The 12,233-nt window shown below is 48.5% G+C and overlaps 6 protein-coding genes across 6 annotated transcripts; 3 read left to right on the top strand and 3 right to left on the bottom strand.

The window, feature by feature from the left end:
- Positions 1-2,278: 2,278 nt before the first annotated feature.
- N7481_007060 (arylsulfatase) lies at positions 2,279-2,650 on the top strand (the record flags this gene model as incomplete). Its single annotated transcript, XM_057266279.1, has 1 exon — positions 2,279-2,650. The coding sequence occupies one exon, from the start codon at positions 2,279-2,281 to the stop codon at positions 2,648-2,650; it is 372 nt and encodes a 123-aa protein (XP_057120480.1).
- Positions 2,651-3,502: 852 nt separating this feature from the next.
- N7481_007059 (non-structural maintenance of chromosomes element 1 family protein) lies at positions 3,503-4,762 on the bottom strand (the record flags this gene model as incomplete). Its single annotated transcript, XM_057266278.1, has 4 exons — positions 3,503-3,802; positions 3,904-3,992; positions 4,028-4,564; positions 4,645-4,762. 4 exons carry the CDS (start codon positions 4,760-4,762, stop codon positions 3,503-3,505), a joined length of 1,044 nt encoding a protein of 347 aa, XP_057120479.1.
- Positions 4,763-5,637: 875 nt separating this feature from the next.
- N7481_007058 (zinc finger CCCH domain-containing RNA-binding protein) lies at positions 5,638-6,401 on the bottom strand (the record flags this gene model as incomplete). The annotated part of the gene is made up of 2 exons (XM_057266277.1): positions 5,638-5,966; positions 6,101-6,401. The coding sequence occupies 2 exons, from the start codon at positions 6,399-6,401 to the stop codon at positions 5,638-5,640; spliced, it is 630 nt and encodes a 209-aa protein (XP_057120478.1).
- A 681-nt stretch (positions 6,402-7,082) lies between these two features.
- Positions 7,083-8,231, top strand: N7481_007057 (SDR family oxidoreductase; the record flags this gene model as incomplete). Its single annotated transcript, XM_057266276.1, has 4 exons — positions 7,083-7,119; positions 7,194-7,507; positions 7,640-8,076; positions 8,195-8,231. 4 exons carry the CDS (start codon positions 7,083-7,085, stop codon positions 8,229-8,231), a joined length of 825 nt encoding a protein of 274 aa, XP_057120477.1.
- A 1,005-nt stretch (positions 8,232-9,236) lies between these two features.
- nctB (negative cofactor 2 transcription regulator complex subunit NCB2) lies at positions 9,237-9,897 on the top strand (the record flags this gene model as incomplete). The annotated part of the gene is made up of 4 exons (XM_057266275.1): positions 9,237-9,258; positions 9,356-9,382; positions 9,451-9,710; positions 9,778-9,897. The coding sequence occupies 4 exons, from the start codon at positions 9,237-9,239 to the stop codon at positions 9,895-9,897; spliced, it is 429 nt and encodes a 142-aa protein (XP_057120476.1).
- A 654-nt stretch (positions 9,898-10,551) lies between these two features.
- N7481_007055 (uncharacterized protein) lies at positions 10,552-11,284 on the bottom strand (the record flags this gene model as incomplete). The annotated part of the gene is made up of 3 exons (XM_057266274.1): positions 10,552-10,819; positions 11,009-11,171; positions 11,242-11,284. The coding sequence occupies 3 exons, from the start codon at positions 11,282-11,284 to the stop codon at positions 10,552-10,554; spliced, it is 474 nt and encodes a 157-aa protein (XP_057120475.1).
- Between the last annotated feature and the right edge of the window lie 949 nt (positions 11,285-12,233).

The raw sequence follows: 12,233 nt of genomic DNA, 5'->3' as shown, positions 1-12,233 counted from the left end.
GAATCCTATAAGAACTGTTCTTTCCATAGAATATAGAATATAGATGTCATGTGCATGTCATGTGCATGTCATGTGTCTCCAAGTATACAGGGCATCCCCTTCGTTCCTGCCAACATTCAACGTACCTTCCTGATATCTGTGTTGTTCCCACTTTTCTGCTTGTTTACTTCCTTCTTTCCTCTCTTCTCTCTTCTTCTCTTCGTTTCCCGTTTCCAACTCACCTCGCACATTCGCCTGCCAGTACTAGAGTGACAACCCCACAGCAGCCTGGCCGGCAGGACTGTATCAGCTTCAACGGATCAACATGGTATGTTTGGATGCTCGCTTATCTGATTTATACAGAAGTCAACATCGGCCATAGCTGTGTTCACTTCACGGGCATTACAAGACCCATGGCTTTGCCGCGTGTCGCCCGAAACATGCTCTCAATCATGAAAGCAAAGTCCTGATGGCCTGCCTGGCAGGCGGGGTCGGCATTATGCCTTCCATTGTGAGTTTGGATGCTCTTCATCGAGTGGAGGTAGAAGCTAACACGCGTGCAGATGTGCGCGATTCAAGCGGCAAATTCCGGTCACAACACCAGTTCCCGCTTGAAGCTGGAGACGGCTTCCGCGCCTGCCTAGGGCGCTGAGAGGACCCTGGCCGCTTCAGAAAGCGCTTTGTCCCTCGAGGCCGGGTCAAGCCTGCTTCAAAAAACCAGCAATCTGCCGCTGGGGCAGCACAGGGAAGGCCCAGTGAGAAGGTCGAGGCTCCGGAGAAGAAAATGTCACTCTCAGAAGCATCCAAGAGGGAGGAAGCCGGCCTGCCACCAGATCTGGAAGGCCAAGAATGCCGCTGAGAAGGGAGCTGGAAAAACATTCTACCAAGAAGCGAACAACTGCCCGGCCCCTCGAAGTCACTAGTAAGGAGATTCCGTTCAAACGGAGAACGAATCGACACTGATCATCGCAGAGACCACGGCTGAGCAGATGATGGGGATTCTGGCGATCTCCGCTTGGCCGAAGACCACGAGAGGATTTTCCTCGACGCGTGCTAGAGACATCTCGGCATTTTGCAGAAACACGAGTACAATGCCTACGGTACACAAGCTCGATTCGATAGACCGGAAGTACTACTACCCTGTATATCCGGACAAAGTTTATAGATCGATGCCAATCCCCCTTCGAGTCCATTATTCCACTACAGTAGCTACTGGTCGATTCTCGTTTCATAACCTCTTCCTACTCGTGTACCTACGGTCTGCCTTGTGTGCCCGAATCGGAGAGATTCTGAAGGCCGGGACCTCGAGACGGAATTCGTCAAGTGGTGCGATATCCGGATCCAGATCTGTCATGACTACGGTGCGGCTCAAGCTCGATTGAAAATGTCTGATCTCGAGTGTCTGGTTACAATTTGAAGGTTGAGATGACATATGTGAGTTTTTACCGGTCTTTTTTCTTGTGTTGTTGTACTAACTTCTTTCCCTCTAGGTTAAAGTCCGCGGCTCGAGCTTTCTCACGGCTGTCCAAGACATTTCCAGATAATGCCGATTCATCGCAGCACCGTGATCTTGTCAAAATTCTGCCAGTCTTCCTATGACCGTCGTCTGGATTCCGATCAACGCAATCCCGCAGAACAGGTGCTTCGTATGTCTCCAGTTGCAATTTTGAGCCCGATACTCCAAGACGAGGCTAATAGCCTACCCGAACCGTCCGCTTGTAGCTTCAATTCGCGCAAATGGGTCACTTGCAGTTCTTGAGCTGAAAAGTCTTTCACTCGATGGACATCCGACAACTGCTTGAAAAATCTTGCTTCGAGATCGAGAGTACAAGTCTCAACCCAACAGTCACGATGTCAGACGCGGCATTTGCCGAGAAATCATACATCTTCATGTGAATGATTTGCCAGAAATACCATTGGAGCTCGTTCGGGAAATTGCTCGTCGGTCACAAAAGCTGGAGAATTCCGGTACCATCGTGGAGCTTAGCAGGCCGGTCAGGGATGTTACTTGGAAAAATGTGTCAAGGGAGTTCGTATGACTCCTGTATCCTATGTATCGAGATTGATATTTGTATTGGAATGTGATCTCCACGGGCTCAACAAGACGCACGCAAAGCAACAGAAAATTGCAACGACATCTCTTGCATCCTTGTAGTGAAAATGACCGTAACGACATCAATTCTCTTGCAGACTTTAACTCCAAGGCAGTCCGTTGCTCGATCAACTCGTCCAAGAAACGACATTTCTTCGGGCGAGGGCTGCGGAGGAATCGGACACAGCTCCTCGTTCGTCTGGGACGATGGTGATCCATGGGGAGGAGTATGCATTTGGGTGGGAAATTGCTGGCAGTGGTGCACTCAGGCAAGGTCGCTATAGGATCACATATGTACCTCTTCCTCGGGGTCCGCAGCGGTGGGAACTATTCGATATAATCGATGACCTGGGTGAAGTCAAAGATCTGAGTGAGACGATGCCCGAAGTGTTCAACGAGATGCTCAGGTTGTGGAGTGTTTATGCAGAGGAAGTCGGAGTAGTCGGGTTAGCGGGAGATTGGAAGAACGAACACCTGATTGAAGGGGTCAAGGACGAATTTGAGGATACAGGTCGCTGGGTCAGATTCATTGAGAAGAAGGATGTGCCAGCTGATATTGCAGACAAAATTCCCCGTTGAGTGGGAGATGCCAGTGGATTGGGTATATATTAAATTGTATAAAATGCAGGCTGCGCGATTCAATCCATGGATAGGTATTTAAGGCAACATTTCCGGCCCAGGATCCCATGTCAAACAATTCGAAAAGTCATCAGCGATCTGCAGATAAGAATCGATGTCCATCAGCGCTTCGGCAGATGGTAGATCGTCAAGGTTCAAGTTGAAGGAGCTTTCAACAGCAGAGTCGGTCATGTCTGAAGCACTGTATAACCCCATTTAGCACCTCCGAGTCGATTTTTCATATTCTTTATTGAATGGAACTAGGAGTTTTGCACCCTGGCATTCGTATCCGGTTTTCGAGGACACGATATTTCCTTCCATGCCATTCGATACAAAGACAGCGGGTGAAGATGATGTGATTCTGGAGTTCCATCTTCTTGGTGGAAGGAGGGAAGCTAAGAAGAAGATTTAGAATTGATTTCATCCATGACCTGAGCTTGAGCATTTTCTCACCCACTATCATATCGATCCAGCCAGTCCCTGTTCAGAAGATGTAGGCGTTTATCTCGTTTAGTGGGAGATGGCGAGTTTCCACGACCCGCATTCCTCGAGGGAAGAGCCTAGTTGGTTGAATTTGGATAGAGTGTTCGGATTATCTTGTCGGATTAGACTAGACATGGTGAGTGTCAGCTTTTGCAGAAGATTTCTCGTCATTCTCTTCTATCGTGGTAGTAAATGGTGACAGTAGGGAAGGAAAAGGTTGGTGCAACTGGGTAACCGAGTAGCTAGCTACTGGTAGTTAACTCACCGCATTACCTGCTTGCGTAGATAAATGATTCGCACAAAGTACGCTTCCAGACAAATATTACACAATCACTCCTCTTCCATACCATCCTCCTCCTCATCAGCCCCTTCCATTCCTCCAAGCGCAGGACTCGAAAGTGACGCACTCCCCCGCGACACATTCGCACTCGCACTCGCATTCGAATTCGAAGTCACATTTCGACTCTGTCGCCGATTCGCCGCAACAATAGCCCTCTCTCCAACAAACTTATCACCCGGCCAATCCTGCTTGCAAACGGGACATTTCTCTGCCTGTTGCATACGAAAGAAATTGCGGACGCAGTGGTCATGCAGTCTGCCCTTGCAATCTCGTTCACCGCACCGTTGGCCCTGTAAAATGTCAGCTCAGCTCAACTCAGCTCAACCCTGTTACCAGGGTCTGCAAGGAAACACGAAGAAACTCAAACTCACCACAGTAACAATATCCTTACAAGCAGCACAAAACTTGATCCTTCGCGCACGTCTCGAACCTCCTCCTCCTCCTCCTCCTCCTCCTCCTCCTCCTCCTCCTTCCTCCCTCCTGTTGATCATCATTATACGTCGAAATCAACCAACCCCTCAACTCCATCAGCGCGCGTGGCGTCAAACTGAAAATGCCCGCACGACTTTTCTCCAACCATCCCTCGTCAACCAAATGGCGCATCATATTTTCCGCCTGCGTCATACTAAGACTTTGCGCCGCGCCGCCTTGCGTTGCTTGCGTTGCTGGATTCTGCGAATGGCGGCGGTGGTCTGCAGCGGAGACTTTTGCTTGTTGGATTGCTTGGATAGATGATATGGCCATTCCTTCGCAGAGGCGTGTGTTGTTGGTGTCGAACATGAAGTCTAGGATTCGTTTTACGAAGGCGATTTCGTCCGCGGTGTAGGTTGTTGATAGTTGGGTTATTGGGTCGCTGGTTGTGTTTACCAGGGCGTAGACTCGGTCTGGGGGTGTGTCATTGGCAGCAGCATTGGGGGAGGAGGGATCTGGTTGGGTTTGACGGAGGGTGCTTCTTATTTCGAGGTCGAAGGGGGATATGGCGGTGTTGGCGGCGGAGATGTAGGATGAGAGGTGTTCTTGGGTTACGTCTTCGGGGTCGATGGTTCGGTGCTCTAAGGATGGAGTTGTGCGATTAGTTTTGCTCCAGGGCTGTCCAAGGGTGATTGATGCGATTGCTGTATGGTGTATATACCATGAGTGGAGAGGATAGCTGCGAGGATGGGTTGGGCGTCTTCGAGGGTCATGGAGGAGCGGGCCATGAAGGCTTGTAAAAATGCGCGATTCGTGTCATCGTAGCCGTCTGCGTCCATCGTGACGGTGAACTCAGAGCTGGTGGGAAAGAGAAAGGTAAAGTGAAGTGGTGAGTGGTGAGGTTAAAGTTGAAGTTGGAAGTGGCACGCGCGGCGCGTCAAGTGCCAAGCCTTCCAGTTGCAGACTCAACTCTTCGTTTAGCAGAAACAGAGAGAATAAAGTGGTATATTTCAAATAAGAAAGTCGTTAAGACAACCTGGCGCACTAATTGGTACTAGTATTTCCATGCGCGTAATTTACTGGGCTCTTGATTTCCAACCTTAGTCGCGTCTACGGATATACTTCGACTAGAGGCTTGACCTATATATATTTAGTGCTAAGGTGCTCCATACTTCGCGTCAACAGTGCGCAGCCTTCAGCCCTATTGGAACTTCCAAACCCTCAAGCTGGAATAGAAATCCATGGATTCAATTTTGTGATTGCTCTGAATAACTTTAGATTAATGCTTGTAAAACTTATACTAGGACTATTGTATCCACACAGACGTTAAGTGCTCCGAGTCGACATTTAACGACTCCGAGTCTGACTGAACGAAAGATTGAGTATATCTACTGGTACTTCTAGTAGTAGTTGCCAGTACTGGTAGTACGTACAGATTGAATAGAAGATTGAATATACCCGAAGAAACTTGAAATGCAGTTGATATCATAATAGAATACAAAGCAGCAAAATGCCGAAGCCAGCCTTAGACCTCGGGGAGGTACCAGAACGCCATAATGAAAACAGACATCAGAGAAAAAGATCAAGAAAAGAAAAGAAAAAAGACCCATGCGGAATTTTGTCCAGATTCAAAAGGAAACACAACTCCATCCACGCAGCAGAAGCAGCACTACCATATCACCGCACTGCCCTGCACTGCATTGCACCGCTTCGCTCAGTATCTCCGCCGAGTAGGTTCAGGACTAGGACTCCTGGTCACACTTCTCGCATCACGACCACGCTCCCGGAGCCACTTCTTCGTACTATTCCGTAATTCGCTATCGAGCTCCGGACCGGGGTCCTTGCGATGAATGAAATTGCAGAATCCACCGCGCACACAGCCCTCACCGCTATTCAGTCGACAACAGGCTTCGCGGAAGTCCGTCACGGGCGATAACTCGCAATAGATCGGTCGCGCTGCGTACCAGCGGGAATTAAGCGTGTCGCAGGCTACTTGGGCGTCTTCTTCGTATTTGAAGCGAGCGTAGACGTTGCCGATTAGGTCTGTTCAGTTGAAGATTTGTTAGTATAAGTTGGAGTTGGAGGTAGGGTACGCGGAGAAGAGAAGAACAGCCCAGCCCAGGCCAGGCCAGGCTGGCAGAGGGGAGGGAGGAGACCAGGGGAAAAGAAAGACTTACGGTCATTGTTATTATCACAGATAACCAGTTCCTCCAATTCGCCGTACTTGCACATCTCGCACCAGACATCTTCGTAGAAGGCGTCGAAGTGATTCTGAAGCTGGGACGGGTTCATCTTGCTCTTGGGGTCGTAGGCGGGGTTCTGGTACATGTTGGGCATCAGGACGGTTTGCGAGTAGGAGGGCTTGACGTGTTTGCGGGAGCAGCGGTCTCCATGACGGCAGGCGCCGATTTTGTAGTAGAATGAGCAGTTGACCTTGTCTTGCTCGGTTCCGAAGATGGAGGCGAGATAGTTGGCCATGGCGGAGGTGGAGGGTGGAGGTCGAGAGGGAGAAGGAAAAGCGGGAGATCAGAGGATAGCGCGGGGACTCGGAGGTGAGGTGAGGTGGGCGCAGATGGAGGTGGCGATGGCGATGAGATGGGGGAGGCGTTGATTTGATATCGCGAATGCCTGAAGTTTCTGGAGAGCTCCATGGATGACTCAGCGTCCGGGGAGCTCTGCGGAGAATTGTTCCTCCGATATCAGTATAAGCAGTAGAATATACTAGTATACTATAGTTCATGGATAGTATAGGCATTGTATAGCAAATCTAGTAGAACAGAAAGAAAATTGAAATGACCAATGAATATTGAAATAATGAAATTCAAAATTGAATTGAGGTGGTATATCATGGAATACTCGATTCAGTACCAACTCTGGAATAAGAGAGGAGAATCGCAACTGGGAATAATGCGATATGTGATACTAAATTAATAGGTACGACTAGATAACTGCCAATGAATTGAAATTGGCTTTCATTAAAACACTCTCCCTGTATCTCATCTCTCTATACTCTGTAGTGCTATCAATCCCATGTAACCGACCGCAGTCCAACCGCCGCGGAGATTATTAAGCCCCGCACTTCCTCGGCTTCTTCTTGGAGCTTCCCTCGACAACTTCCCTCCACCTCCACCTCCTCCTTCACGCTCACCAAAAGACCCAATGTCGAAGACAATCATCGTAACTGGTGCCTCTCGAGGTAATTCCCCCCACCAGTCCCCCCTCCTCCCCTTCGCTCCCAGCTAATTCCAATCCCAATCGCAACCGCAACAGGCATCGGCCTCTGCATTACAGAATACCTCCTCACAACCCCGCAACCACACAACGTTGTAGTCGTCGCCCGAACCCTCGCCCCGCTCCAAGCCCTGAAAGAAAAATACCCAAAGCAGGTCGAAGTGGTCAACGGGGACCTGGCAGACTTTAGTCTCGCGCAAAAGGCCGTCGACGCTGCTGTATCTACTTTCGGCCGTTTGGATGGAATGGTCTTGAACCATGGTGTTCTTGGTCAAGTTGGTAAAATTGATGTCGCCAGTACGGATGAATGGAAAGCTGGCTTTGATGTCAATTTTATTAGTTTGGTTGCTTTTGTACGTTGCTCCCTCCGAACCATCCCCGCACTCAGCACCCATCTCCGATTCGATTCCCCCCGGGCCGGCATACCGTGCATGCATGCATACCTATACAGCCTCACTTGGACCAGACTGCACTGGACCAGACAGGACCGGGGTCATGGCAATAACCATAAACGCGATTCCCCAGATCAAGCTAATCCTCCCACCAAACAGACAAAAGCAGCCCTCCCACACCTCCGCACCACCCACGGAAAAATAATCTTCACCTCCTCCGGCGCCGCAGTAACCGGATACAGAGGATGGGCCCTATACGGCGCGACAAAGGCAGCAATGAACCATTTCGCAATGAGTCTAGCGGCCGAAGAACCGGACGTGATTTCCGTCTCCATTCGTCCCGGAATGGTCGATACGAATATGCAGCGTGAACTCCGCGAGGATCATGCGACTAGTTTGGATGCGGAGATGCATGCTAAGTTTACGGGGGTGCATAAGGATGGCAAGTTACTCAGGGTTGAACAGCCTGGCCATGTTATGGGTAAACTTGTGCTTGATGCGTCGGCGGGACTGAGTGGGAAGTTTCTTTCGTGAGTGGATTGGTTCTTTTTTCCTTGTTTTGTTTTTGATGGGTGGATTGAGCTTGAGCTTGAGCTTGGGCTTGAGAGAAGTGTGGAGCTTTGTGCTGACTTTTCCTTCTTCTTGCAGGTGGAATGATCAGGAATTGGGGGCGTTCCAGGAATGATTTATCAACTTGAAACGGATTGTATGTACGAAGTAGAAGTTAGATTTTGATTTAAGTGCATTTGCATTGATTATAGAGGGTATTATGCTATATCGGGTGATCCGATGGATGCACTCGTGCGGCCCGGACTAAGACTAAGACTAAGACTAAACTGGGAAGTTTCTGTACATCAATTAGTATGATGCGGCCAAAGTAATGAATGCGAACAATGTGTAATGGCATGGGTTGTAATCAGCCGAAAGATGAAAAGCATTTACATTTTATAAGCATCAGGTGGTGAAACACCTTCATACTTAGCATGGAATGTAGGAGGTTCATCATACAAAAAATGGGTGGAAGAGAAGAGTGTAATTGTATTGGGTCTCGCATACCTATAGAAGCAGAAACAAAAGAAATATCTCGGGATGTATTAATGTGATTGTGATTGCTGGTTGTTCGGCTGGTTGGCCGACTGGCGATGTTGTGATGTGATGTATTGATAGCCCTGAGTCTTTTGTACAAGTTAGCGAGAGAAACTTCACAACTTGAGTGAAAATCAAAGAGATTTGAATTTTTCATTTCAGCTAGTCCGTTTGGCTAGGACAGGTAAATCACCACGGTTTTGTATGATAGGGGCGACAACAAAAGTTCATCATGTAGAGGGTATGCATTGCACGGAGCAGTGCATTGCAGGCAGGGGAGGAAAGGAGAGCAGAGCAGAGCAAAGGAAGCTTACCATTAGTGAAGTATCCCCGAGGAATCAATCGCTCAACATTAAGAGGATTCGATTCACTCGAGGAGAGCCGAGTTGAATGAATTGGAGTTGTGTAGAAGAGAAGAACTGAAGCAGGAAAAATTTCCTTGAAGTAATCCGCAAAGCGGTCAGGGAACCTTTTTTCTGCCACAGACGGGGCCACTCTCCACTCACTCAACCACCCACCATCCACTCAGTCTCGGCTCTGCTTTCTCGGAGGGTCTATTCATTCGCATTCGCATTCTCTGAACGTTGCCCCGGGTATATTTACCATGTCGGATCGAGAATTTAACTGTGAGTCCGGCGGAGCTGGAAGCCTTGCTCTACTTCCGCAGTTGGCGTATTACTGTGCTGCGGTGCTGTGTCGCGTTTACTAACTTTCCTCCCACAGCCAACGACGACTTGTCGCTTCCAAAAGGTTCGTACCGTGTTGATCGAGCGTGAGCGTACCCAACAGTGGAACTCCGACTAACACTCCAATCACAGCGACGGTCCAGAAAATCATCACCGAGATCCTACCCCCATCATCGGGCCAAACCTTCTCCAAGGACGCGCGCGACTTGCTTATGGAATGTTGTGTTGAATTCATCACACTGATTTCCTCGGAAGCGAACGAGATAAGCGAGAAAGAGGCCAAGAAGACCATCGCCTGTGAGCATGTCGAGAAGGCGTTGAAAGAGCTTGGTTTTGCCGAGTATGTTCCGGATATTCTCGCCGTTGCGGAGGATCATAAGGAGCAGTTGAAGGTATGTCGCGACAGCGGAGAAGTGCCCAATGAATGGATGGAAATGCTAACGTGTTTGTGCTGCGCAGTCCCGCGAGAAGAAACAGAGCAAGATGGAGCAGAGTGGACTTTCTGAGGAGGAATTGCTCCGACAGCAGCAGGAATTGTTCCGGTCTGCGACGGAGAAGTATAATCAGGGACCGGAGTAGGCGGATAGACGCCATGGATGAATTTATGCTGGTCATAGAGAAAATGGATGGGCGTTTGACGGATTCAAGTTGGATTGAATTGGATTGGGTTGATGGGAGTCTTGGCTTAGGTTTGCACATTCTATAGCATTTGTTTATGGGCGGTCAATTTATTATGTCTGCGTCTTGATGCGGATGCCGATTTATATTCTTTTGATTTTTCGTTTTTTTAGAGGCTTGAACTTACACCGCGGACGAGGAGGTGATAGAAGTATACGGAGTCTCCCCGAGATCAACTTGAATGTGGTTACTACGGTACATCTTGATATCATAATCCTCACCAGCATCAAGTCCTCATCAGCAGAATAAGAGAGCAGAGGCGGTGCGGTGACTGAGGTGCAGGCCTTCGTGCCATTGTAATGAAAGTGATACCGATCAAGCAAAGGAGAGATGGACGAGATTGGTGATGAGATAAGAGAGTGTAGCCAGGCCTTTAGGAAGGGAACCCGGATTGAAGTTTAATTGTTCCTGCGTTATGTCTTCAACACAAAGAACAACATCCTCTAGGTCATTTGGCGAAATCGAAAGGGCATGTCCCTCGGCGATGGTAGCGATGTGCAAAGTAAAATAGTCGTGCTGAGAGTGTAGATTGTCACGATATCTCATCACAGCCCATCACAGCTCCTCAAACTTGTCCATCTCCTCCCAGATGGGCAGGCCATGGGGGAGCGGGGGGGAGGTCTTCTGGGCGCATTGGAGAGTAGGCGGCTTGGGGGGAGGGGGCTCTGAAGATCGATCTAATAGTACCCATATGGTATCTTTTCTGTTGGAATTGGATTTGCTCACCTGTGACTTCGGCCCACGAAGGAGGTTCTCCTTCTCCTTCTCCTCACTCGATTCTTGAGCATCTCCAGCCTGGTTATCATCACCAGCGGATGCTAGACTAGTGCGGGAGAAGTAGGTATTGATCTTCTGTTTCCCGGATTTCGGCTCCGCATGTGGTTAAAAAGCTGTGCTTGACTCTGCGATTGGGTATGTAGGGTGGCATTTGTCCTAGAACAGTATCTTCCCACTGATGCTGTGGTAAATTGTTCAAATCAAAATCCCCGGGATCAGCCAAGGCTGCTCTGACCGCATGCTAACAAGCTGGCACATTTTCTCCAAGTGGTTGAAGCTTGTGGCATCGACGGCGAAAACATTTGGAGTTTTCCTCCCGGAATATTTGGCACATGTGCGTGAGATCGTAGCGGCATTTCTTGTAAGCAAAGTCGTCGGTCCATTTTGCTTTCGTAGGTCTGCGATCGTCTTATGATGGCAAATTCTGGAATGGTACGGTGATCGATCGTATGGGGTCGCGGGTCACACTTCGAATCCCGAAGAAGTCAAGGTCCCCAACATCGTGTATCATATCTTGAGAAATTTGTACTAGAATTGTGTTAGTAAAAATCTCTCTACATTCCATTCTTCGTGAAATGAAATTAAATCCGCCTACCAGTGACTTTAGGTCCTCGAGGAACCGTCGGCCTCTTCTCTGCCCTTCGGCGATGCAGGGCCTTGATCTTCGTATTGAGAGTGTGGATCGAGCGGGTTGAAGAAAGGATATGCCCAGGCGAAGGGAGTAAAGTTGAAAATTGTTATATGATAGAAAAGTAGAATTATCGAGAAGAGTTGTCTCCCTTTCAGGAAACTTTGAATCATCACTGCAATCGGGGGGGATGAAGAAGAAGAAAGAACAATGGAGAGGTAGTAATAGTAGTAGTAGTAGTCAATGAGTATTAAGAAAAGTAAACAAACCTCTACGGAAGGTGTCTAGGGCAGTTAGAGATATAATTGAGGCAGGCATACAGGTATACTGGCACTGATTGTTAATAAAAGCACTACTAATACTAATACCCTACCTTGGGTATAAGGTAATCGATCAAACAATCAAGCCTGGTAGACTCGGAGTCGATAGATATATTAGTAGTAGCACTCCTAGCATAGACTGCATCAAAATTCTAGTACACACTAGAGGCTTAGAATACGAAGATAATTCATTTTCCAAAGCATCAACTGACAAGGTTCCATATCGATAGACTGTCTCTATTGAGGCCTGCGGCTGAGTACTACTGGTATACTGGAGCCAACTAAGTAGTACTTCCTGCTATTCAGAAACACTGGGTAGATCAGTCTACTAGTAGAACGCTTCCGTTCTTGCTCTGGGAGGTTTGACCTCCTTAATCACTTCGTCCTATATCTCGTTCTATCCGATCGTTCCTTGGCCTTAGCTGGCATTCATCAGTGGTCTCCTTATCTCTTTGGCCTCGTGAGTGTAGAAGATCGTGTAGTATAGGGTCATGTGACTGCCTTTGTCCACG

This window comes from Penicillium waksmanii (assembly GCF_028829765.1).
Source record: "Penicillium waksmanii strain IBT 27052 chromosome Unknown utg000007l:1.0-4314555.0:1.0-4317578.0, whole genome shotgun sequence".
Taxonomy (NCBI): Eukaryota; Fungi; Ascomycota; class Eurotiomycetes; order Eurotiales; family Aspergillaceae; genus Penicillium; species Penicillium waksmanii.
This window is presented reverse-complemented; position numbering and strand designations above follow the sequence as displayed.